This window comes from Notamacropus eugenii, chromosome 6 (genome assembly GCF_028372415.1).
Source record: "Notamacropus eugenii isolate mMacEug1 chromosome 6, mMacEug1.pri_v2, whole genome shotgun sequence".
NCBI classification, from domain to species: Eukaryota; Metazoa; Chordata; class Mammalia; order Diprotodontia; family Macropodidae; genus Notamacropus; species Notamacropus eugenii.
Window position 1 is genome coordinate 38,047,539 of NC_092877.1, and position 26,956 is coordinate 38,074,494.

The 26,956-nt window shown below is 43.1% G+C and overlaps 1 protein-coding gene across 1 annotated transcript in view; it reads left to right on the forward strand.

The window, feature by feature from the left end:
• The first annotated feature begins 10,842 nt into the window (after positions 1-10,842).
• PDE3B (phosphodiesterase 3B) overlaps positions 10,843-26,956 on the forward strand; it is a 162,463-nt gene continuing 146,349 nt past the window's right edge. The window contains 2 exon segments of the mRNA XM_072619546.1: positions 10,843-11,154; positions 11,156-11,885. Coding sequence (XP_072475647.1) covers positions 10,982-11,154; positions 11,156-11,885 — 903 coding nt within the window. The 5' untranslated portion in view covers positions 10,843-10,981.

Below are 26,956 nucleotides of genomic sequence, written 5' to 3' on the forward strand. Positions count from 1 at the left end.
GGGAAGTAAGTTCCCAAGGTCACAGTACTAATGATTGTCAAAAGCAGGAAGAGCGCCCTGGGCTCCTGACTCTCAGGCAGGTCAGGGCTTCTTTCTCTGTATTTGGCTAGCTCTTCCAATGTTCTGAATTTCTAAGGCTTAAATTATTAGGGATGTTTGTGAATGCATCAGGTCCAACATCTTTTTCATCTGTATATTCATACATGAATTATTCACATATTTACATATGAATATGTAGATTCTTTGTATATCCATATAAAATGTACACACACACAAACTCCATTTAGAGACAGTATGGCATGGTGGATGGAAGACCTGGGTTCAAGTCTCCCTTCTTATGCATGAGAGCTATGTTACTCTGAACGTCACCTAGCCTTTAAATATTCTAAGCAACTCTTTAAGGCTCTAAGTTGCAGAGAAGGTGCTGACCTGCATTAAAGGAGGGAGATTCCTTACCAAGAGTCCCCTATTGCAAGGAGATCACAGGACCAGTCTCTATCCCTTATGCATGTGTCTATATGGAAATAATAGGGTCACTCGGATCTGGAAGGGATCTCAGAAGCCGCCTTGTCTTCTCATTTTACAAATGATGAAACTGAGGCCTAGGAAGGATGAGGTCACATAGACAGTACATATTATGGGGTGAGGTTTGAAGCCAGGTCTTCTGATTCCATAACCAGAGCTTTGTCTACTGCATGTGCTGCCTCCTGAATAACAGAACTGGCACAAAGGAGAAGAGTCAGCAGGCTCTTTGTGGAGTTTCCCCTTTCTACCTCTTTTCTCCCTTCACTGCTGTGGAAATGTGGCCTCAGCTGGCAAGAGCTTACAAACCATGTTTGTGCACCAGCTCTTGAAAATTTCTCTCCAATATTTGGTGTGTTAACGCTGGGTTTTAAGAAAAGGGACCTGTAATTTCCCTATCGCCTTTACTCCTGTTTTTAAATAAGGCAGAGCCTAGAGAAGAGCCAAGGAATGAAAGGAAAGCAAATATGTTCCTTCCATTTAGCTGTATTTTTCTTACAATTTGTAGTTGTAATATATAATACTATTCAGTGTCTGTTCTGTTGCCATGGACTGCAGCTCTGGCCACAGCCAGACATCTGGCAGATGTCTGCCATTGGGGAATCCAGGCAAACCCATCCCCACCACTGGGAAAACTGCTCTGCAGGCAGGCTCTGCTCAAGCTGACCCCCAAGGGAAGCCTTCACAGATGAAAATTCAAATGCCTGACAGGTTGTCATCTCCAAGAGGGAGGACAGTTATTTTGCTTGGCACCAAAAAGAGAATTAGAAGCAATGAGTGTATATTAGGGGATGCACCGTCAAGAGAATTTTTCTGACCATTAGAACTGCTCTAACATGGAATGAGCTGCTTTGAGTGGGGAGTGGGTGTTGCATCACTTCTCAGAGGTATTATATAGAGGTTTTTCCTACCCCTGCTCATTAGACTCTCTCTAAAGTCCCTTCAACTTAAAATGTTATACAGGGTAGAACATTATTACTGCCTAAACTGGGAGTTCTAGATTCTGTACTCACTGTAAGCCTTAAAATATATAAAAAGATGAGTCCATATTATTATTGCTACCATTTAGGCAAGTTCTTTAAACCAACTGTACTCTTTTGTAATATCTCCCTTTGCATTAGGGTGCTGAGAGATGAGCATCATGGGATCATAGACTTAGAACCACAAGGGTCCTTTTAGGTCATCATGTCTTATCCCCTCATTTTCTAAATGAAACCAAGGCACAGAGAAGTTGAGACTTGCCCTGAATCACCCTGCTAGTAAGGGTCTGAGGCAGGATTCAAACTCAGGTCTTCCTGCCTTCAAATAGAGCACTCTTCCCTCTTGACCTCCTTACTGGCATATCAGATGGACAGATGAAGACCTCGTGTGTATAATGAGCATGCTTTAACATATCCTTTCATTTTTATGATGACTATTTCTGGTATAATGTGAGAGAGTCACCTGTGATGACTTACCTGAGTATAGCAAGAGAATAAGATGGAGATTAGAAGTCTTGACTATTCCCCTGGGATATAAATGAAATCTGACTGAGTCCTAAGTCATCTACTTAGGAGGGAGCACTTCATTTCATCTCCTCACCACCACCCTTTGCAGGGTACAATGCTAGAGATCTGGTGTGTTTGTGAAATATGTAGGAAGCAGACTTAAGAAGACTGCTGTAACTAGAGCAGAATGACTAGGGGTTTGCCTCAGGGTGATGAAATCTTAGGGGGGGTGCTGCACATTGTCCCCACAGCAGTCCTCTAGCCGGCCAGTCACATGTCACCACCGTGTACACCACAATGTAACTGTTCTTTCTCTGGAATAAATAAGCGCAAATAGCAGGCTACTAAATGGGCCATGGAAAACTCCTAACTAATGTAGAGTGCCCTATATTCGTTGTTCAGTCATTTTTCAGTCATGTCTGACTCTTCATGACCCCATTTGGAGTTTTCTTGGCAAAGATACTATAGTGGTTTTCCTTTTCCTTCTCCAGCTCATTTGATAGATGAGGAAACTGAGGCAAACAGACTCAAGCAATTTGGGTCACACAACCAGTAAATGTCTGAGACCAGATTTGAACCCAGGAAAATGAGTCTTCCTGACACTAGGCCTAGCACTCTAACTACTGCACCACCTAGCAGCCCATATATATACTTGAATAAAGCCTTTCTCCTGTTCCTCATCTAATCCCAGGTATCCCATTGCTGTTATACTCCTCTTCTGGGACCACCGCTACCTCCGTCTCCCAGGAGTTACGGGGTTAAGGGATTGTTGGCTGTGCCACAGGGTAAAGGTCTGAACTCTTTGGAGGACCAAACACCTACTCCAGCATGACTACTCCTGAAAAAATTATTTTCTACACACACAACCACACACACACACAACCATGCGTGCACACCTAAACACATATGAACATGCACATGTACATGTTCATGCATATACACAGAGCATACTCCTGTACACACAAACACACATCTCACAGAAACACACATGTACACAAACATGCATTTACACACGTACATAATGCACACACATCACAATGCATACAAGCACACAAAAACATGCAACATACATACACACATGCCCATACCCTCTACCCCCAAATTTTGTTTCGGGCTCCAGAAGAGCTAGTAAAGGCTGGGAATAGAAGAAAGCTCTGACTATTGGATTACGCTGATATCCAGAACAAAAATGATGTGGAGGTGGAAGGGTGAGGGCTGGGGATAAGACAGATCTGACCTGGCTCTAATCCATTTTAATGTAAACCCAGGATATTACTATAAGGTTTCTAAGACATCTGTATCTTGGTAACTTCCTCATGGCAGTTATTTTTACCCCTGCCTGTTTCCTTGTAGTTTCTGGCAGTAAAAACCTTTCAAACGAACTGTATGCTCATCTAGGGGCAGAAGCTGTGGAAGGCTGGCCTACCCTTTAGTAGGTCTGGGAAGAGAGAGCTTCATGATTCTGGAAGGGAGGAAAGGACAGAGCAAAGGGGCAGTCAGCCCTTCACAATAAGCTTCCCCAACCCATGCTATGATCTTTGGGCCATCACTGATGGGTGTGGGTGAGAATCTCCAGGGAAGAGGGCTAATTTTTCTTCATAGAGCTCCAAAAAAGTTTCAGCTCCTGGGCCTATTAGAAAAACTGTAGGGACATGGAGTCTGTGTTCAGTTCATCAGGGTGAAAATAAAGGCCTGAGATTGAAATGCATTTGAATTTCTGAAAGAGCAGGGAATTGAGAAAGAAAATTGATTTAAGTGAAGGAATTTTGATTGTTAGGGGAGCTAGGAGCCCAGAGTTTATTTCAAAACTATTTTTAGTATACGTTTAGTCAGGTTCATTCCTATGAAGACTTGGAAATGTCTGGCCTGTTTTATGGCACAATAAAACCTCAGGGTTTCCTGGTTGGCTGGTATTTGTTTAAAGAAGAAAGTGAGCTTCTGGTCAGGATAACATTGGAGAGGGGAAGAAAAGGTCCCAGGTGAAATGTTTCACCTGCAGATAGTCAGAATGGCAGCAGGAGAATTTAGACATATCCCAGAGGGTTCCTGGGCAAAAGAGACACACTGGGGAGTCAGGATATGTTGAGCACTGAGTGGGTGTCACTTATCACTTTAAACTTTATCATCAAGCCCAAATATGCAGAATTAAAGTATTTCATATGTAGTGGTGCCTCTCATTTTTTCCCACATTTTATAACTTCATTAACATGGAAACTAAAGTGTTGAGCCCTGTCAGCCAGCTGTGACTGGGAGTAGTCCAATCATAATGCTGGTGAACAGGAGTACCACAGCTAATGCAGGTTGTTTAGTGTAGGAAGGCCACACAATCCCTTTGCCTTTACCTGAATTATCCATCTAGATGTGTTCAAATTCCCTGAGTAATTGTACAGATTTCCATTTTTCCTGAACAATGAACGTTCTGAAACTCTTTAGTTAGGAATGAGGCAATAGCTCATGCCAAGAGAAAGGAGACTCAGTCTCACCTGTGAAGGTCCATTCTATCTACCTCTAGGAACGCAAGCAGGAAATCAGGGATATGTTGAGGATATGGTTTCCTGGACATGTTCACATCTCTCTCCCAAGAAGCCTAGGTGCAAATTCCCTCCTTTATGCAGATATGCATTGTTACCTTGGCCTTAACTCCAGTAGTCAGGAGTGTGCATGCCAGCAGCACACACAGTGCTGCAGACTGGGTTAGAAGTCTGGCTTCCTATACACAAGTACTTTAGATAGCACTCTTCTATTGCTATGTACAAAAATCATGGGATGACAGAGCTGGATGTCATTGCACTTCATCAGAGACAATTGTTTACAACCGTTTTCTTTTGCAGATGAGGGAACTCATGTATAAAGGGAAATAACCTGTGCAAGGTGAGTGAATTGAAGACAGAGCTGGACCTGGAGCCCAAATCCCCAGACCCTGGCCATTCTTTCCACTGCACTCTGGTGCCTCTCATATGTAAAGAGTATACTAGCATATCTTGGTAAATAATTACATTGCTAGTGTTTGTTTCTTATTTATAGGACAGTCTCCTGCCTGGTGAGTGGGTCTTTAATAGCAGATATAAGGGAAATATGGACAAGAATCACAGAGGAGGGGGAGGCAGGAAGAGGGTACCCACAGAGCCTAGAGATCTCTGATCCTTTAAAATAGAATATCCTTTAAAATAAAATATTCATTTTCTTTTAGAACTTTTACTGTCAATAAAAAGCCCCTCATGCATATAGTATATACTTAGTAAACATATATTTGATTAAATGAATTCTGGTAAATAAATTTAATAAAATTGTAGTTAAGTTGAGGGGGGAAGAAAACATTACTTTCTTCTTTTTGATAGACTGACCCATTTCTGGCTCCACCCTGAAACTGGAAGTGGCTCCTGTCTGGGGGCGAGCAAAGTGGGAAGGCAGTTTGCTCCTGCTACCTCTGGTAGCCGGCCTGGCCTGGCAGTCTGTCATTCCCTGGGCAAGAGTCCAGCTTGTGGTAGTGAGGTGGTTTTGTGGCAGGACTCCACAATTAACCACAAGTTCAGTGTCAACGGTAGGCAGCCCCCACTGGGGCTCTGATCCTGCAGGTCTGTTGGGATAGGCAGAGCAGAAGAAACTCCTGCTTGTCTGAGAGGGAAACATCAAAACTTGGAAAGAGTTTGTATCACTGTTTATTGTTCAAGGGTCAAGGCTTGGGTTTAACCCCAAATTCTGGGAAATTTCAGATTAACAATCAGGTATTGATTTAAGGCTTTAACTAGTTGTTAAATTTCAAAAATGTACCAAGCTTGTGACATAGATACCTTTAGTTCCTCTTGAAACTGGAGGCAGAAAAAGGAGAAATGCTTGCAATGCTAGAGGATATACTTTCATGGGAGAGGGGGTGGGGAAAGTAGTAATTATTGCATTTAAAATATAGACTACAGGTGTCTTAGTTGACTCTTCTTTGTCACTTGGATCTCAGATGCTCCCATAGAACTCAAGCATGTATGTCAATTTTCTTTGATCCTGGGAGAGTTCTTTTCATAGGTGTTCAGTCGCAAATGCTAGCAAGGGGCCACACCACCAAGGACTGTTAAGATTGCATTTCAGAGCAGGAAAACCTATTTTTCATTGAGGGCCACTGACCTCCAAAGAAAACACAAACCAATAAATAAAATTCAAGGATTCCTCAAGTAAAGAGAAACCTGTTATTTATTCAGTTTTTTGGAGAAATAACAATCATTGTCATCGATTGAAAAATCGATCTTTTAAAATTGAGGGAATATAAGACTTTATTCAGTTAACATAACAAATTACAATACAAAATGTACTTCAGGCTTATATGAGGCTATCTCAGAGCTGAGGGAGAGACAGAGCTGGGGTGAGAAGAGCAGGTATATACGGGGAAGCCAAATAAGGAGGGAAGGAAGGAAAAGGAGGGAGTTAAGGGGGAAGAAAGAAAAGATTCTAGGAAGGAAGAGGTAATATAGACTACTCTATATTTCACTTAGGATGTAGGCATCAGACTAAGTGGAGAGTCCTTGTTGAAAACAATATTGGACTTTAAAGCCAGGAAACAGGGGTTCAAGTCCCTAGTTTCTCTACTTACTAACCTTAGGTATCTTACCATCTCTGAGGATCAGTTTGCCTATCAATAAAATAGGGATGATGATAATATTTATACTACCTACTTCATAGTTATTATGAAGAAAATACTCTATAAAGTTCTGTATAAATGTGAGTCATTATAATTATCACTACTATTTGGAATTACTTCCTCTTTAGAACTTTAAAATTTGCTTTTCGGCCCTAGAAAGAGCTACTCTGATTTTATTTTCAGGCTTTAATTGAAATTTAATTTCACTGAAATTTAATTGTGAAACAAAGGCTCATTTTCTTTCGAAATTCCAAAGGTTTTCTGTGTAAGAAAAATGACATATTAAACAATGACTTACATTTTCTGTGCAAGAAAAAATGACTTAGGTTTAACAAATTTTCTTTGGAACTTCAGAAGTGTTAGCCAATTTACTAGCTATTTCTGACAGTTTCTTTGATGTTTAAAGCTTGTCTCAGTGACTGCCATAACTCTCTACTTTGAGAAACCAGGGCAGCCCATTCCAATTCCTAAGGATTACATTTAGAGCTAATATTTTTTTTTCAAATCTAGTTTTTTGACTTAGCTGGCTCCTAGCAATGATAACTAGAGGTTAAAGGCCTTAGTGAAAAAAAAAACAACCTCTAAATGGATTAACCACTATTCACAACTCTTCAACTGTTTTTTTTCAAACATTGAAAGGCTTCTCTTGTAATGGGATAGGCACAGCAGCTCACTATGGGGGAAACCATTCAGGGGAATGCAGAGCCATAGCCAGAGCATTATCGACTGACTGTAATGGCCAGGTGAAATCAAGCCAAGGCTTGGACTGGATCCTTCCAGAGGTTGACTGTGGTTGATATCTGTATCCCACTTTGATAATTGTGATAAAATTACCAATAGGTGGAGCTGCTGAAACTTGAAAACAGATTCTAGCAACTAGACCTTGAGTTTAGAAAAAGAGTAGGTACACTCTATGATTTTTAATATGTAAACTGTTGGGTCAGATGAGGCTCCACATCCCACTGTTGGAGAGAGAGGAGAATCAATGAGAGGGGACACCAGTACCAGAAAGAGACTCTGCAGAGATCAGCTAAGTGGCCAAGATATTCTGGTGCTTTAGGGATATTTGCACATTGGATAAGAGTTATAAACTCTTGGAACCAAAATGAAGAGCAATATAAACCCTTTGGTACTTTGGCTGTCTGAATCTGGCAGAACAATAATTTAATTTGACTTCTAAGAAATGTGGCCAAGCAACAGTCTGCGACAAAGATTGTAAATAGAAGAGGGAGTTGCTATAAACATACTAGCTCACTCTTGCTGAACATATTTTAAGTTTAGTTAACTTTTGGTGATCTTCAGAGGCATATAATCAGAAATGTCATCTTCTAAAGCTACTCAGGCTTGGTGTTCCCATCTATGCATCCCCCAACTGTAGGTGACTATGACGTATCCTTTCTCTACCACTCAGTCATGTGATTTTTGGAAAATCACTTCATCTGAGCTCCAGTTTTTTTATCTGTGAATAATAATTCTGGTCCACCTTACAGGGTGGCTATGAGGACCAAACAAAATAATGTACAGAATGTGCTTAAAGTACTACGTAAACGTCAGCTATTAACATTAATTCAAGAAGATCCATGAAATTCTGGGTGGCACTCAAGAAAAAGAGTATTTGATGGAAGATTAGGGAAGGCAAAAGTACTAAAAAAAATGTGCATTTATCTCTTCCATTTAACCCACTGATCACTGAGGACTTGATTTGTTGGTTCATTTCTCTCCACTACAAGCTTAGCTTAGTTTGAACACAAATTTATGTTTACAGCCCCTGTCAGGGGAAGGGTCTCTTAGCAGGGCACATTTTTGGCATAAGCTCAGATTCAGAACTGGAAGGGACCTTTGGAGTCATTTAATCCTAGCCTCTTTTTATTTTATACGTGGTAAAATTAAGACCAAAAGAGGTTATAACTTGGTCTAGGCCACACAGCAAGTTTAAAAGGTAAAGCCAGACTACTTCCCTTCCCTGTGCACCTGGATGCCTCCCCTGTCTTATTCCGTTTTGAAATTATTGATCAGTTGTTAAAATTGATATGTTAAGAGGTAGTAGAAGGAAGAGTACTGGAGAAGAGAGCCCTGAAGTTAGAGTCAGGGGAACTGGTTTCTAATCCTGCCCTGATGGCTAGCTATTTGTGAAACCGTGGTGGGCAAGACATTTAATCTTTCTGGGCCTGTTTCCTCATGAAGAATGAGGGCATTGGAACTTGATTACCTCTGATGGAAGGGTGAAACTGCTTTGTGATTTCCTGCTATTACTTAAAATGGACATTACATGATGCTTTGTTAAGATGCAAGATAGAAATCTATTACTGGAGAAGAAAAGGTAGCCCATGGAGTTATTAGGAGGTTGGTATATATCCTCTCAGAGGTATGCAGCCTTTAGACAGGTAGTCCGAAAGGGAAATTCCACCATGGAAGGGAAAAGCATTGACCTGAGAGTTGAGATCTTAGTAGTAAGCCTGGTTCTGTCATTAAATTACTGGGTGACCTTGGTTAAGTCACTTTACTTCAATTCTCTGGCCTTCACTTTTAAGGTGTGTAAAATAAGTGATCTCCTAGTTCTATGAAAATCTATTTTAAAATATTGTCCTATAAAAAGGAGAAGATAGGACAAGGATCTATGTTTTTCTCTCAACTCCCTCCTGCCTTTTTTTTGTCTTCCCTCAATCCCTAACTATATCTTAAATTGCTTTAAAAAATGAAGCCCCTTTGTTGGACATGCTTGTAAATTAAAAAAAAACAAGACAAACGATGTGTTTTTGGGCATGCCTATGGGTAAAGATCAGTTGGGCCTGCTTTTGTGGGATTCAACACATATTCGCATTCCCTGTAAGATGCCTTAAATCTTTCTCCATTGTGAATGATTTAATCCTTGGCTCCCAAGGCATCCATTTCTACCAACCGTTGCTGTTCAGGAGACACTGCTAGGACTATAAGTCAAAATCCTCAAACCCTTCAAAGTTCACAAAGCCCTCCTCTGGTCAAGGTGTGGAAAAGGAGGAGTTTCTACTGGCCTTGGGGTGCGAATCCCTCCCTTTCCCCCAGCAATTCTCTTTTAGGGGCTTGGCTGGAACTGATTTCTTCTCTGCTAGACACCTGAATGTCCAGCTGGAAGTTGATTCGCTATTTTATACAAGACCCACATTGTGTGACTGGACATACATTAATTTAATGCTTTTGACTAACTCACTAGAGATGTTTCAACCCGATAAAGGCATCAGGGCTGGAGTATTTTTGTGTATTTAAAGTGCAGTGGGGAAACAGATAGACTCATATGAGGCACCCCCCCATCACAGACTTTCTATATCTAATCCAACCCCCACCCCATTTTACAGATCAGGAAACCAAGGCAGAGAGGGGTCATTTGTCAGGGTCACACAGCTAGAAAGTAAGGAAGAATTTGAACCCAGGTGCTGAACAGATGAGTGCTTAGTAAATGCTTCACATTGTGGACTTTTGGACCCCAAAGCCAGTTTTCCACCATGAAGATTTCTATTGCATCAGAGCTGCAGGTAGAAGGAAAACAAGCTCCAAGAGAGGTTTGAGGACCTGACTTCAGTGTCCAGGTGTCCTTTGTCATTTATGTCATTATCCTATGTGATCTTGGGCAAGTCCCTTGCTCACTTTGGGACTCAGTATCTTCATCTGTAAAATTCGAGGGTTGTTTAAATCTAGACCATCTAGATCTTTGTGCTATAAATTCTTGGATTTCTGCACTTGAGGATGCCACTGAAATTACAAGGAAAGGGAACAAAGTCCTCTTAAGGCTCAGCGAGGTGCTCTTCTAGCAGGGACCTGGACCACTGAGGACCTCATCCCTTAGTCCCTAGCTATGAAACCTTTGAGGTCAAAGGGTAAGAGTGGCTCTCTTTCTCAGTCTATCCATCATTTCCTCTAAAGGTCCAGCCCTGGGATCTCTTCCCCACCACTGGGTCCCTCCCTCCTCCTCCCCCTCCCTGGGGCTGGGGTGTGTGGGGAGGGAGGAGGGCGGAGAGGTTACCCAACACTTCTCCCCGAGCCCCACTGGGCATGCCCAGTCAGTGGGGTCAGTCGGTCGGCCAGTGGCCCTCACCCTGGACGGACCCGGCCGGGGCGGCGGCGGCGGCGGCAGAGGGGCAGGCACGCGGGCACGCGGGTGGGGCGCGCTCCCAGTGGGGAGGGAGGTGGCGGCGGAGCACGAGGAGGAGGAGGAGGAGGAGGAGCGCGCGCCAGGAGCCCAACGGACCAAGCCGGGCGGCCCGGCGGGGGCGGGGGCGGAGGTGCGGCCGTCCCAAGTTCCCAGAGCGGCGCCGAGGAGCAGAGCGGGCGCAGCGGATCCCCGGCCCCTCGGGCTGAGCCCCGCGGCACCATGAGGCGACTCCCGCGGCGGGACGGGGCCGGCCCCCCGCGGGAGAGCCTGCGGAACGGCTACGTGCGCAGCTCGGCCAGCCCGCTGCGCGAGGACCCTCCGCGCGGCTTCTGGTACCACGTCTGCCGCCTGTGCAACGTGGAGCTGCTGCTGCCCCGCGCCGCGCCCTCCGCGCCCCCCCGGCCCCGCGCCGCGCCGCGCCCCAGACGAAGCGCTGGGCAGCTCGGCTCTGGGCGCCCTCGCCGGCTTGCTGCTCGCCCGGCTCCTGTGGCCCGAGGGCTGCGCCCGCCTCGGCCGCCCGCTGGGGCTGCTGCTCCGCGGGCTCTCCCACGTCCTGTGCCCGCTCTTCAGCCTCGCCTGTGCCTTCTTCTTCTTCACCTGCTTCCTGACCCGGTCGCGCCTCCGCCTCCGCCGGGGCACCGGCCGGGCCTGGGGGCTCCTGGCGCTGCCCGCCTGCTGCTTCGTGGGGGACCTGGTGCTGGCGCCGTGGGGGCCCTGGCCCGGGGGGCGGCTGGCGGTGCCGGCTCGGCTACTGCTGGCGCTGAGCTGCGCCGGGGCGCTGAGCCTGCTGCAGCCCGTGCCGCCGGCGCGCCGCGTCCTGCTGCTGCTCTTTTCGGGCTCGATGTGGTGGGTGTCGGTGGCCAGCCTCAGCCTGCTGCCCCCCGCCCTACGGCCCCTGCTCTCCTGGCTCGCCGGGGGCCTCGGCACCGGGCTGGCCCTGGGGCTCGACCGCTTCTTCCCGATGCGGGAAGCTCCCCCGGTGCCTCGCCTGAGCGGGGACGGCAAAGTGCCGGTGATCAGACCCCGGAGGAGATCGAGTTGTGCGCCCATGGGCGAAACTCGCCCCCGCTTCGGGAGCCAGACGTCCCGGAGACCTTCGCTGCCTTGTATTTCCAGAGAGCAGGTAAGCTAGCGGAGCGCAGCCCGGGGAGCTGGGGGAGGTTGTCTTCTCTTGGGCTGCCACCCTCGCCCAGAATGACCCTCGAGTGGGGTCTTTGGAAGCAAACATTTCCATCTTTCCTGCTGCACGCAGCCGCTGCTTTACTGACTTGGTGGAAAAGGCAGCTGCCAGCCCTGACCCTACTGCACGCTTCTCAAAACTTTGTCCAACAGACGTACTCATAAAACTAGGACCCGGTGTTCCATGCTGGCCGAGCGAGCCCACGGAAACGCCGAGGTGCGTCCTTTGAGGGTCAGCTGTTGTGTAGAATGATGATCTCCGGAAGAATGTGTATGAATTGTAACTAGGGCACTTGGACCACACTTTAATGGGCTCTTTGAAATTGTATCGAATTGTATCGAAGTTACTGTTACCACAGAAGGGAAGTCAGGTAACATAATTAACTAGCATTCTCTTGGAACTTGGGAAGTAAGATTTCTCAATTTGGATGAAGACTAGTTGAAGTGTTTTTAGAGATCATGTGGTCAGCTTTCCCCATGATGCCCCCCCTCAACAACGACAATCACAACAAACCCTCTGTGTTGTAAAGCGAATAGACTTTTTTTTTGGGGGGGGGGCAAAACAAGAAAATGTATACCTTCAATGTTTAGTAATTTGTTTTATAGAAACTTTTTCTTGCCATGTGTAACCTTTAAGCAGTGTTTATTAATGTCTGGAAAGATGCCTGAGAAAGTTTGACTTAAGAAAACCTATTTTTAAGGAATTGAAATTTTCATCTGGGAACAAACCCTTTGCTATTTGTAACCGAGTGAATCTACTTGCTTTCCACCATCAAGCAGCTTGTTTGAGGGAGTTTTGTGGGGAAGAATGTTAGTTGTGGTTCTGTTAAGAGCAAAAGTAGATTTGTCTGTGCAAATAGACACCTTAGTCCCTTTGTCATGAAATTGCTGTTGAAGCTGCCAGGAGTCTGTTGTGGTCAGTAGGGTGTTCAATAAACATATTTTTCTGCCTTCCATTTTTCCATTTTAGTTTTAGTGATAGCTGATATCATTTAGAAAAATCAAGAGTCAATAGTATTAGAAAAAATTGCTCTGGGAAAGAATGTACATTGTGGAACAAATGGTATTAGCTGATTTCGTAAGAATATCATTAGGTTGAAAAGAGCATTTTCTGTTAATCAGTGACCCTTTTAAGAACATACTGTCCCAAATGAATAGTATTGTAGTGGAGGTTTAATTAGGGCAGTTAAATTATCAATTTGGTGCAAGTTTTATTAAACTGAGCATTTCAGTTTAATGCGTTTTAACTTTGCTTTGATCTGTTGGTATAGTTAATCATATCTACTGAGAGTTGATAGTCCGTTTTTAATTTACTTTTTGTTGAATATTTCTGTGAGAGTGTTGTGACGTAGTGGATAGAGAGCCTGTTTCTAAGTCAGAAAGGCCTGGGTTTGAGTGCCGACCCTGACATTCATGGACTGTGACTGTGGGTAAAGCACTCAGTGCTCTGGGCAGCTGCCAAGGGGCAGCACCTTCTGTGCCTTGATGGGGGGGTTTGCTCACCCAGGATTTCTTATTGTACCAATGAAATCAGGGGTCCAGACCCTAGTCCTTTATAACTTAGGTTTGCTTTTTAAAATAGAATTCTAGAGAGCATTTTCGAGTTGGAAAGGGGTCTTGTGATTAGTGAAGGCCTGATGAGATGCAGTGAGGTGGTCCCTACAGCTGGGAGTGGTACGCTTTTGCTTCAGTTTTATATTCTTTGTACCATACCATGCTACTGTGCCTTTTCCAACCATGTGTTTAAATTGTGGTGTTTCTAGGCCAGGTAACCCTTGTGTTCCTGTAAAAATGATTTGTAATGTGTGAAAATGCCCTCTATGCTTCTGATAAAAATGATGGTGAAGAAACCATCTGCAATTTGGCTTTGGGATTTGTATGTTTGTTTGGTTTTTTTTGGGCATGAATATGTGTGCTAGTTGTACAAGGATCTGGGTCTCTCATCGAAGTTTTACTTTGACATTTTAAACTTGACAGCAAGATCTTTGTTCCTGTTGTCCATAGGGTTAAATAGTAGATCTGTGATTTTGCATTGGATAGAATAGTGTATTAACATGTTTTAGGGGAAGTCAGAATTTTTATGGGAATTAGAATGAGGTTTGTGTTATTGAAATGTAAACTCTGTTGTATAACAATTGGAGAAGTCTCTGCAATGCTATAGAAATTGAAAGGAAGCAGCTAATCAGGAGTTCTTAACCTGAGGTCCATGAATACTTTTGGGGGCGGGCAGGGGTTAGTGAAGTTGGATAGAAAAAGTTACATCTTTTAACATAAACTAGGTTTCTTTCTATTTTATGCATCTAGAAACATTATTCTGAGAAAAGGTCCATAGGTTTTAACCAGATTGCCAAAGGGGTCCATGACACCAAAAAAGGTGAAGAACTCTTGCACTAGATGCATGTTTTATGAAAGGACCGTTGGGCTTGGAGTGAGGGCACCATTCTCCTCCTAGTTTTGCCCCAGAAGCTTCCTGGCCCAGAAAGTTGTTGTATAAAAGGTTAGAAAATATAACCATGGTGGTGTTAGTGCTCAGTGCACTCGGACAGGAGTAAGGGACCCTGGACTGTCCTTTGCCCTGGGACTTGTGCATCGGACCTGGAGCCAGGATGTCTTCTGTTCCACCCCTGGCTCCTGCACGATGAACATTAGAATTGTAGTACTTGTTCTACAGGCATGTTGTGAAGCTTGTATGGTTTGTGTAACATACTTTGAACGTGTTCTGGGTACTACACAAATACCTACCTTTATTACCATTCAGAATCGAAACACTTCCATTTAAACAGAAAAATGTAGGCTGGGTGTGACTGGACTTATCTGATTCCTAGCTCTGCCATGGAAGCTACGTTGGAGACTTTGGGAGAGTGGAGGCCCAAGGGTATAGTGGCTAAGCCTTAGGCCCGAAGGCATAACTGGGCCCATTGGGAAGAGCCCAAAGTTGGAGGCCTGGTTTCACACACAAAAGCTACCTGGAGAGAAAACTCCTATGTAACTGTTTAGCAGGCAGGGAGCTGGGTGATAGATTGGGGCTCCAGGTGTGGGTCTGCCAACACCCGTGGGGCTTAGAAAACTGCCGTTGAAGTGACTAGAAAAAGTTAGGAAGAGTAGTGTCTAGTCCTTGTAGTGTTAGGCTGGGAGGGAGGAGAGGAGGCTTCTCATCTGGTTTCTTCCACAAAAGCCAAACAGCAAAGAAACGTTGGTTTGAATGATTTGAAAAGAATGGGCATTATGGTGCCATGTGCCCAAATCTGACTGTGTCACTTCCGTGCTCCAAACCTTCTAGTGATTCCCTCTTACCTCTTCGATCCAGTGCAGATTTCTGCGTGGCCTTTGGTGCCAGCCTCCCTTTTCAGACTTCTTTACTCACTGTCCCACATTCTACCTCCTAGCCCAGTGAGCCTCTCTGCTCTTACAACAGACTGGACCATTTTCTGACTGAGGTTAATGGGCTGTCTCACTTGCTGCAAATGCTCTCCCTCTCACTTCTGTCTCTTACATAGAATCCCATCTTCCTTCACAATTCAGCTTAACTTCTGTCTTCTGCTTGAAGCCTGTACCGATTCCCTCAGCAACTGGTGCTTTCCCTTTCTTCTCAAAAACCTTAGCAGATTTGTATACATGCATGTCTCCCCAAGTAGAACATCCTGCTCCTGGAGGGCAGGGACTGCTTTATTTTTGTTTGGATATCCCTAACACAGCTCCTGAAACATAGTAGATGCTGCTCAGTGAATGGTTGTTGATAAATGGACTCCAAGTCTGGAGACCTGGATTCTTTTCTTGGCTCTCCTACTTACTATCTAGACCTTTGAATGAGTTACCTTGTTCCCCTGCACCTCAGTTTTCTCATCAGTCAAACAAAGGGGTTGGGTTAGATCAGGAGTGGGGAACTGGAGGCCTCGAGGCCACATGTGGTCTTCTAGGTCCTCAAGTGCAGCCCACCACATGTGACCTTGAAGCCTCTGGTTCCCCATCCTTGGATTAGATGATCTAGAAGGTTCCTTCTGTGACTTCTAGGTGGCAAAGTAGATGGAGCTTCTGCCTCCTATCCGGGACCTGGAGTCAGGAAGATCTGAGTTCACATCTGGCCTCAGACACTTACTAGCTGTATGACCTTGGCAAGTCACTTAACCCCATTAGTCTCAGTTTCCTCATCTGTAAAATGAGCTGGAGAAGAAAATGGCAAGACGCTCCAATATCTTTGTCAAGACAACTTCAAATGGGGTCATGATGAGTCAGACATGACTGAACAACAAGGTTCCTTCCCATTCTGAAATGCTCTTTTCCAATTCACTGTCTTTTGTAAGATAAAAATAAGTTCAAGCTAGCATAGAATCTTAAAAGCTTGACTCGTTGTTGTTATATCCTGATATTCTCAGGTTAATAGTTCTTGAAAGTTTAACTTTGGATATCAATAATCACTTTCTTTTTAGTTTATAGTTTATTGGGGGAAAATATGGGGAGTAAGAAAGTATTTGCCATTTTCTAGAAGGGAGAGAATTTTAACTGGTCTACTCAATTCTTGGAAAAAAAATGTCACAACTTCTATGTCCCTTGTGTGTAGATGATTTTGTAGGAATATAGTAGCAAAATCATTACATACAGTCATGTGTTTTTTTCTATGAATTGACTAGACCAGTGAATGCAGATCTTTAATAATTATTAAAATTCTTTTGCAAAATATGTTAGTTTAAATCTGGTTATTGCTGACAGTTTGTGTTTTGCTTTCTTGGGTTGATGGAAATCCAACAAGAAAAAAATATTAGGTTTATATTATGTTTTCTAATAGTCAGCTAAAGTGAGATGAGGAAGAAGTTGGGGAAAAAAAAAGACCCAGCTGCTTTTTGATACAGACTATGGACATTTGAACAACAAGCTACAATTTATGACATATCAAGTGTTTCTTGCATAACTTCACTTTCAGCTTTTACTTGATCACTTTGTGATGCAGATTTAGGTAATACAGAATTGTGAAATACTGAAAAATTCACGCATTTGATATTTCCCCAAATTGAAATATTAAGTATTTTCTAAATAAGCAAATATTTTTAAGGTTTTGATAACTTCAGTCTATGCACATTACATAGAGTACAATTTATTTAAAATGCAGAAGGTTACTTCTTTTTTCCTAAGTGTTTTTAAAACATCCTACATTGTTAAGAACATTCATTTGTTTGTGAAATTAAGTGATTTAATTGATTGCTAATTAGACATTGCTTCTCAGAGTCCTTTGTCCAGTCTCATCTCACACTGATACTATTTTATATGATGAGTTTGATAGGACTTAAATATACCGGATTTCCTAAAAAGTATCATTAAAAATTCTTTTTGTTGATTCTAATAACTCATTTTACGAACTTGAAATATGTATATGAATGGGTATTTCTGCATAATAAGAATTTTTATGTAAAAGTTATGCATTTTGGAGACATCTTTCCAAAATCTGTTTTTTTTTTTGTTGCATGTGAAATGCAGTGTAGGTTGGATGTAAAGCCCGGTGCTGGGGAGGTGGATACTGATGGATTGTTTGAGTTTGGGAGCTCTGAGCTGCAACAGGGCTAAAGCTGATCATGTATTTCCACTAAATCTGACACTGATATGGTGAGCTGCCACCTCGGGAGTGGAGAATGGCACCAGGATGCCAAAGGAGGTCTGAAGCAACCCTCCTCAAGTAAAAGTGTCTGTGCTCATGAACTTTGGGATGAGGCCAGTGAAATGAGTGATTATTGTGCTTGGGAGACCAGTCTTGCCAACCCTCCTCTAAAAAATAAAATAATTGACAATATGAAAATGAGTAGTATGCACATTTGGATTTTTTTGGTTAGGGTTATTCCTTTAAATTCAGCAAATGTATGTTGAACATCAACCATGTTCCGGATACTACCCGGTACTAGGGATATAAAGAAAAAAATTCCTGCCCTTAACAAGCTTACATTCTATATAGAGGGGCACAGTGTGTTGTGGTGTTGTGTAATGTTGGGTCTGGAGTCAGAGGACTTGGGTTTGAATACTGGCACATTTGTGTAACCTTGAGCAACTCACCACCTTTGGTCCTCCCTCTTGAGAGAAATCATTATTTTACTCTTATATTAATAACCAAGTATTAAATTGAGATCCAGGCTTTTCTTCTGTTTCGTCATTGAAGCCCAGCTCTTGTCTCTGAGGGACACAGTTGATTGAGATTACCCCTACATTCAAGGAATATGCTCTTTAATCTTGGATGGATTCCACCCAACTAGGAGACCTCACTTATGTTTAGCTTCTAAACAGACTCCAGTCTGGGCTAGTTTTTACTTTGGGAAAGAAGCCCCTGTCCTCCTACCTCTCTGTTAGAGTTTAGGATGACCCAGTTCATGTAGGAGAAAACCAAGAGAGTGGTCTGGGTGGAGGTGGATTCCCCTGTCCAGGTGGTATTTTCAGCAGGAGAAGCTGAAGATTTCTCACTTACCTCCTCATTAAATATCCACCAGTCAGGGTTGATTTTTCCTTGTCCAGGAATTCCCTTTCAAAAACTGTTTAAGGCTTTCAGACTCTCTATGGGTTATTGAGATAAACCACTGATCGTCAAATTTATTGATTGCTGGCTACTTTAATAAATTGATTATAAATTACCCAGAAACTGTCTCTTTTTTTTTCATTCATTACACTCTGTTATTAGCAGAGGTTTTTTTTTTTGGGGGGGGGGGGGGGTTTGGTTAGACCTTTGCAAATTAAAGAATGAACTGGAAGGGACTTTAAAGTACAATCTAGCATAACCCATTTCCATTTAAGAGATAAGGAAACTAGGACATGAAAAAAGAAATGACTTGCTAAGGTCACATAGCTGATTAGAAGCCAGGACTCTCCCTCATGCTTAGTATTCGTTCTGTTCTAGAATGGGTTGCCTGGCTTCCCAGCAGTGTGTGTGTTGTACCATCACTCTGCTGGAGTAATATGTTTTGTCTACTTAGCTGAAAGTCAAGAGAGCTCACCCTATGCTGTAATAATAACGGAAGCTGACATTTAGGTAGCGCTTTAAGGTTTCCTTTCGTTAGGTCAAGACTGAAGTCATGAAATCTACCCAGCAGCTCCAGCCTCTTTCTGGACAGCTAGGGGCCGGTATCTTCCTGCTTTTGAATACCACGCTGTCCTTATCCAAACAGGAAAAAATGGTATCACGAATTTTGGTAGACTTTTGTAGAATCTGTAGAAACTTGTAAACTGATTTCATTTTAGCGTAACTGAGTTTTAATCATTGGGTCACCTTAATCAGGCGATTTTGTATGAACTCATAGAATTTAAGGTTGAAAAGGGATATTTACTATCCTTTAGTGAAAATAGTTTGTGTATGAGGAAACTGAGGCTTAGAGATTCAGGCTGTGGTCATGCAGTAAATTAGTGGCAGAACAAAGACTAGAATCTAGGCATTTTTGTTAAGGCATGGTGTGTCATTTTCTGTGCCTACCTCTTCTCCCAGGGAAGAACCCATATGGGACATTGTGGCTAATTGTGGGATGAAAGGATTTTCTTTCATTCAAGCAATTTCAGATCTTGACAAGCAGGTGGAAAAATGGTTTTTTCATGCCATGTGCATGAGTTGGTTCTGAGAAGAAATATGATTGAGATGTCTCTGTATAGGTATTAGGTTCCTGGGCCATGGCTTATAATCTAGGACTGGCCTTTTAAAAGTGTATTTGCCTGGATTTTTGCAAATCTAATTCCAAGAGTCTTAAATGGAAAAGGAAGGAGGATGGAGAAAACTCTACTTCTGCCTGTCCCTACTGGAATACAACAGATACTCTGAAACTTACTACCTTTGAAATCATGAGTAAGTCACCTAGTTGTCCTCAATATCCTCAGATCTTTTCTGTGTTAGAGCTACGATAAATTAAAAAGAGAGCCAGGCATAGTAACACCTGCCTGTAATCCCAGTACCTAGAAGGTTGAGGCTGGACACTCACTCTTTGAGCTTCAGTGGTGGATTGTAGGTGTGGAATATTTCTTATGATGTCAAATAAAGTAGATCGGTTTGTTTTACTTAACACATTTTCTTTTGTTACAAGAAAAGACTTGTGGGGGTGGGGTGGGGTAGGGTGGGGTGGGGTGAGGAGAGATGGATATATCCAGAAATGACTGTGATGTAAAAACAAAAAGCAGCAATTTCCATTCTGGAACAGAATGAATACTAGGCATGAGGGAGAGCCCTGGGTTCTAACTAGCTGTGTGACCTTAGTAAGTCATTTCTTTTTCCATGTCCTAGTTTCCTTATTTCTTTTAAAAAAAAAAGCAATTAAAATGTTAACTAGAGGAGATACTTGGAAGAGGCAGAGTGGAATTGTTCTTTTCATCATTGCATATTATAGACCAGTTGGACAGAAAGGAATTCAGGAAACATCAGTAGCCCTGGCATACAAATATGATCCAGTAGTGATGGGACACTTCAGTTATCTGGATGGAGGATCAGAGATTTAGAACTGGAAGAGACTTTAGCAAATATTGATTTTTACCCCCTCATTTTATGGTCCAGGTAATTGAGTTTTAGAGAGGCTAACTTATTTGCCCAGGGTGGCACAGCTAGTAAGTGTCTGAAGTGGGATCTGAGCTCAGGTCTTCCTGACTGCAAGGACAGTGCTCTATCCCTTGTACTTTGCTGCCTCTCACATGAGGGGCTTTCTCTCATCCCAAAGCAGGGCAGCTAATATTTTTTTGACTAGACTTGATGGTAATTTTATTTTTCAGAAGGTGAAGGAAGCTGTGAAGGTAACTGCCATTCTGAATCTGATTTTCATAAATGAGGAGGAGCTTTTTTAGAGGGTTAATAAGCTCTCAAAGATGAAATCATGTAGACAAAAAGAGGAACATTTCCAATTAGAATGGAAAGGGGGAGTTCTCTAAAGAGACTTGGGGGTGCATAGAGAGCTCATCAATCAATTTGGACTTTAAAAGGTCGCCTAGAGAGGAGGAAAACCAGGGCTGGTAATGCAGAATGAATACAAAACATTAAAAACTGTTAGAAGTCTAGAGCCTGCTAAGAATGCCAAAGGCTTTCCCTCCCCCAGGCAGTTAAGGAGAAAAAAGGATTGAAGAAAGGGGTTTGAACCTACTGTTCAGGGGGGAGACAATAATTTTGCTTGTTTTCTCTGCCAAGAAGAGTGGTCTTGAACTTGAAAGGACAGACATGGTGAATAAGGAGTTAAAAACTAGGCTAAGTAGGGACATAAAAACTGATTACCCAGCTGCCCTGGATCGGCTTAAATCGCCAGGACCAGATGATCTAAAGCCCAGGTCATCTACAGAATTGGCAGATGTGATTGCTGGACTTCTGTTGGTGATCTCTGAAAGGTTTGGGGAGAACTGGAGAGTTGCTGTAGCCCTCAAAGAGGCAGATGTTTCCCTGACAATGATAAAAGGGATAACACCCAAGTCTGCAAACTATTCTAATGAGCTTGACTTTGATTCTTGGGAAAATTGAAGAATATTATTGAAAGGGTGATTAATGAATGTCTAGAAAGAGAAATAAGGATTTCAAAGGACTCCTCCAAGGACAGGGCATTCCAAACTAATCTAATTATTTTTTGTCTTTTTTTTTTTTTTTTTGGACAGGGATTCTTTCCAGGTAGATAAGCAGAATGGTGTAGGCATAGTTTACCGTATTAGAGGGGTATATGAATATGGGGATTCCATTCCTTTTGATGATGTATTTGAGGGGAAGATTTAAGGAATGAACTTTTGCAAATGTTTCAAAACAACAATGTCCGGAAAGAAAAGGAGGAAACAGGTAGAAACACATAAAACCAGCAAAACTCTTCAAGTTTTGATGAAGTTTTAATGCCACTCTTTTCCTGAGTTTCAGTTTGGAGGGTTAGCAGGAGGGATCTAAATTAGGAGGAGCATGCCAGGACCCTGGTAACCTCTCAGAAAAGGGAAGAGGCAGGAAAATATCTGGCTTATAGTAACTCAGCAGTGAAATCTTTGTGATGCTGTGACAAAGCCCTCCATACTAAGATACTTTTTCTCTTAGATAAAATCTAATGTATTGGAAAGAGTATTGGACTTGGAGTCATAGGGCCTTCTTGGATTTCAGCTTTGCTTTTCTCCACCTGTATGAACTTGGGCCAATCATTTAACCTCTTTTGCCTTGATTTCCTCATCAAGAAAGTGGAGGGGTTGGACTAGATGATCCTCTGGTGCTATTCAGTTCAGTTCATTAAGTATTAAGTGCCTTCTATGTGCCCAGCACCATGTTGGGCACTGGGGACATAAAGACAAAGAAGGGGAAACTTTTTGCATTTGAGGAGCTCACATTCTGTTGAGGGCACATGGGCACAACATGGGCACCACTAAGTAAATGGAAAATTTGTACAAAGTAATTATTGAGGGTAGGGATGGGGAGAAGCCTCATCCACTTGGGAATAAGGGAGACTGGCCAGAGAAGATCCAGTCTGTGGAGGGTGTGTGGTGGTCTCTGCCTTCACGGAGCCCAAATAGACAGGCTCTTGGCTCACTGTCCTCGCCATCTCCCAGGGTGGCAGGTCAGATCTCCAGGGCAAGTCCCTCTCCCCCAGGTCTCTGTGTGACCCAGAGGTGGTGGAGATGACTCCTCATCTAAAGTGTTTCCCCCCAACCCCACGCTAACAGCTAGCCAGTAATTAATAATAGCAGTGGCTCACATTTGTATGGCACTTTAGGGTTTTCAGAGTGCTTTCCATATATGATCTCATTTTATCACAATACCTGGGAGGGGGCGGGGAGAGGAAGTGCTGTTATTGTTATTGTTATTTTACAAATGAGAAGACTGGGGCCGTGGGTAAGTGGCTTGTCCAGAGTCATACAACCAGTAAGGGTCTGAGGACTTGTTTGAACTCAGGAATCTAGTTCTGGAGAACTCTGGCCCTAACTCCAGGTCTAGAGCCCTGGCTGCTGGCCCCCAAAGTAATATTAACCGTTCTCTCCAAAGGGATATTAGCAGAAAGATATAAAAAGGATAGAAACCCAAAAATGCCTCTCTGAACTGGGATGTGTACTCATCTCTGTACCTCAGTGTCTGGAGAGAATGGACAAAAACTTATGAAGTGGTTCCTACAAAATATTCCCCTAGAACTGGGGAACACTCTCCTCTGTCACCTCCATTTCTGGAGAGAGTAAGCTCAGACTTAAATGGGTAAACTACAGAGCTTTTTTCCAACCAAGCCTATTTCTTGGTGCATCATGGCCAATGGATTATTTGTTTCCTTGCTTGTAGGATAGCTGCTGGATGGACACTTGGGGTCAATTGGTTGTTCCTCAGGGTTGCATTGGACTCAGCTGCTGAGACTGTGCTCTGGGCTCTCATTGCTGGACTTTTTCAGGCTCTTTAAAACTTCCGAGGCTTTTTGGGTCATTCTGTCTCAAACTCATTCATCTAAAATCAAGGAAGACTAAACAAAACAAAAGACATGGCATCCAGGTGGCAGAAGGGCTCCCCTATCAGGAGGCATAAAGGAGTTCCTCCTACTCCCTCAAAGCTGCCAGGGACAGAGGTGTTTGTGCCTGGTTGTGCCTTTTAACTGCATATTCAATTCTGACTCAGCAGTCAATTTAAAAAGTCTTCACCGTGTAGTAAGAAGATAGGAAATAGTTACAGAATGCATTGCCCACCCATGCACTGAATTGGGTGCAGGGCCCCTCCATATGTGTTACCAGCATTTCAGGAAGCACCACATAGATAGGTAGGAGGCAGAAAACACAGGCCACTTTTTCCTGTTCTAGGGTGAATCAGTGAATCAGAATCTTGATCTGAGTCTTGAAGAATTGGGGGAGAGGGCCTGGGACTGTTTGTAGGCAGTCAGGTAGGAGTCACTGGGTAAGTACAGAATGAAAATGAATGATGGGAAGAGATGGGAGGGGAGGGGATGAAGAACATAAGTATAGAGGAATTGACCTTATCTTGGAGAAGAGCCATCTCTTCCTCTGAGGCTGGAGCAAAAGAACAGAGTATAGCAGATGATATTGAAAAGATTTGAGGGATAGAATTTATGAGAAGAGGATCCCATGGTAGATGGCTTCCATCTTTTTCAGGGAAATCCAGCCCCTTTTTTGAGAGGGAGGAGGAGGAGCTGTGGGAAGCTGTGAGGGTGATGTAGGTGATTGGAGAGAGGAGGGTGTTGAAGAGCCCATTGTGGTGAGTGAGAGCACAGGAGCTGAGCACTGAGGGCTCAGTGGAGAGCAGGTAAAAGTGGTTGGGGCTGCATCCAGTCAGCACCATTGCATGACTTGTACTACTACCATGCAGCGGAGTATGAGTAGTAACAGAGAGGGCAGATGATGGGAGTGACCCAGGGTTGGAATTTGAAAAGGGAAAGGGATTCAAGGATAGAGGGCAGTATAAAGTTGGACTCATTAACTGTAGAGTCAATATTTTGAAGAGAGGAAAGTAAGATCATACATTGCAGGGTGATGACCTGGGTAGAGAGATCAGAGGTCATTGGTCAGGGCAAAGAAAAGTTTAAAGGAGAGATGAAAGGATAGGAGCTTGTGATCAGATAAAATAACTTGAAAGGTTTCAGTTGTGGAAGTAGACTGTCCATTCATGGTTGATGGTGAGATCTCTAGGGTATGACCTTTCCCGTGTGTGGCTGAAGTGAATGAAGAACTGGGGTGCAGTTGTTAGAGGGCACCAGCATAGACACAGACAGCTTTCCACGTGAGGATGGTGTTAGGTTGGAAGGGAAGACTGAGGCAGATGTTGAACTTGAACAAGGAATAATAAAAATAAAACCGAGAACTGCTAACAGGTCCTGGTTGGGATTATATATTCAGTTGCAGTAAACCTCAGAGGGAGGAGAGGTTGTTGAATAATGGTGGTAGGGGAAATGTCTGGAAGTAGTAGCGAGAAGCAATGCCTCTTCTTTCTTAGCTTAAGAGAAGCTACATCCAATGTTGATGAGGAAGGCTAAGGCCATGGTGTCTGTCGGGAAGAGACAGGTTTCAGTGATTGGGAGAAGGGAGGAGGAATATAGAGGAAGAAGTACATTAGAAAAGAGGGTTAATACTAGAAGTAAAAGGGGAGGGCAGTGGGAGAAGGAGGCTAAGGCATGGGTAGGGCTGACATGGATGAGTGCATTCTGTTTGGGCAGCCACTTAATCTCTGGCATTCAGGTTGGAGAAGAAGGATTGCTAGGTATAGGACAATACTTTCTCCTACCCTTCAAAGTAATACTGCCAGCTAAGCCCCAGGCCTGTGGCTCACTGTTTGGCCAGATTGGGTGGGTGGGTAGGGGAAGGGGCAAGGTAGGACAGCTGGTGAGCTCTACTCTGCACTTCTCTTCTGGAGTTCCAGGTCTCTAGAAAATCCTTTGTTAAAAACAAGAAAACTAAACTAAACTAAGTGGATTGTTTTTGATTCATTTCCCTGAATGCTCATGAAACACCTATATTTAGCCCTATTTTTATCTTTAACTGTTCAAGTTCAAAACTAGTTACCAGTAGGAGCTACTTTTTAATGACACTTCAGAGAATATTATGGAGGTAAGCATATCTTCAGGAAATAAAGTTCAGGATAAGTGAATTTTCCAGATAAGGAAAATTTACTAGCTTGAGTGATGATACATAAAATTAAAACGATTTGGAATAAAATCTTTGTAAATTGTTTTATCTATTTCTTGACCTTGTTTTCTCTTTAAAGAGAATATTTTGACTAGAATTTTAATGTTTTCTTGATAATTCCATCTCATCACCAAGAATATTAGTATATTTGTGTTGAAGCACAATGTTGGTCCAGATAATAAGATTGATGGATAGTCAAGTGAGATGTTACAGTATTATTGGTGTAACACTAGGAAGCAATGCACAGAGAAGAGAGATGTTGTCTCTGCTATACTGTCAATCCAGTCACACACCTAGCTAAGGCAGGGAGAAGAGCAGGGAAGGAAGAAGAAGCGTTACATTGAAATTCTAGAGCCTAAGATCTTTGGCATGTTAATAATGGCTTGACTTTCTGTGATCCTGTGAACAGCTCACTCCATGACCTTCCCCTCCTTCAGTTAGACTGATATCTTCCTAAGGGTGGGGGCCATCCTTTATCTAACATTTCTGCGTCTCCCAGCATCTGCCATGGTATTATACACATAGTTGGTACTGAAAGGTTTATTGAATTAACTTGAAGTCTTCTGAAGAAAATGTACAGCTTATTGCTCCTCCAAGAACAGAAAGATGCTTCCCTCAATCTTCACTCAATCCAGCCACCATTCCCTTTCTCCTTCCTCCCTCTCCTCTTTCTCTTCTTCCTTCCCACTCATTGCTTCCTTTTCTTCTCTCTCTTTTCCTCTTCCTCCCCCTCCCTTCTCTTCTCCTTCTGTCTCCCTCTCTATTCTTCTGCCTGTGCCTTCCTCCCTTTCCTTCTTTCCCTCCCCCCATTCTAGCATTGCTCATTTAAGTAGATGAGTATTAAATCCAGTCCACCTAAGATAAGGAATTTTGCTCAGCTGTATAGTCCTATGAAGATCTCTCCATGTGTGTCAGAAATGAAATTCTTTACCTAGTATCCAGACATTTGAATAAACCCTATGAAAATGATAGATGTAACCAAGGCTGCAAAGCAAATGATTCAGGACTCAAGTTATTTAGATCTATGTTCCTTTTCCTATAAAATATTGTGACTGCTAACTTGGATTTTCTTCAGATATCAGTTTTTCCCTTACTTATATTCAGTGCCGTATCAAACTACCAAAAAATTATTTAATAGAGCTAAAAAAAATATCAAAATTCAACTGGAAGAACAAGAGGTCCAGAATATCAAGGGAATTAATGAAAAGAAATGCCTGGGGAAGGTGGCCTAGCCCTGCCAGATCTTAAATTATAGAGAGGCTTAGATCAGTGGAACAGTTGCAGCCAATGACAATAGCAGTCTGCTGCTTGATAAACCCAGGACCCCAGCTTCTGGGCTGAGAACTCACTGTTTGACAGAAACTGCTGGGAAGGCTGGAAAGTAGTGTGGAGGAAACTGGGCAGAGACCCATGCCTGACACCGTACACCAGAATGAAGTCCAAATGGGTATGTGATCT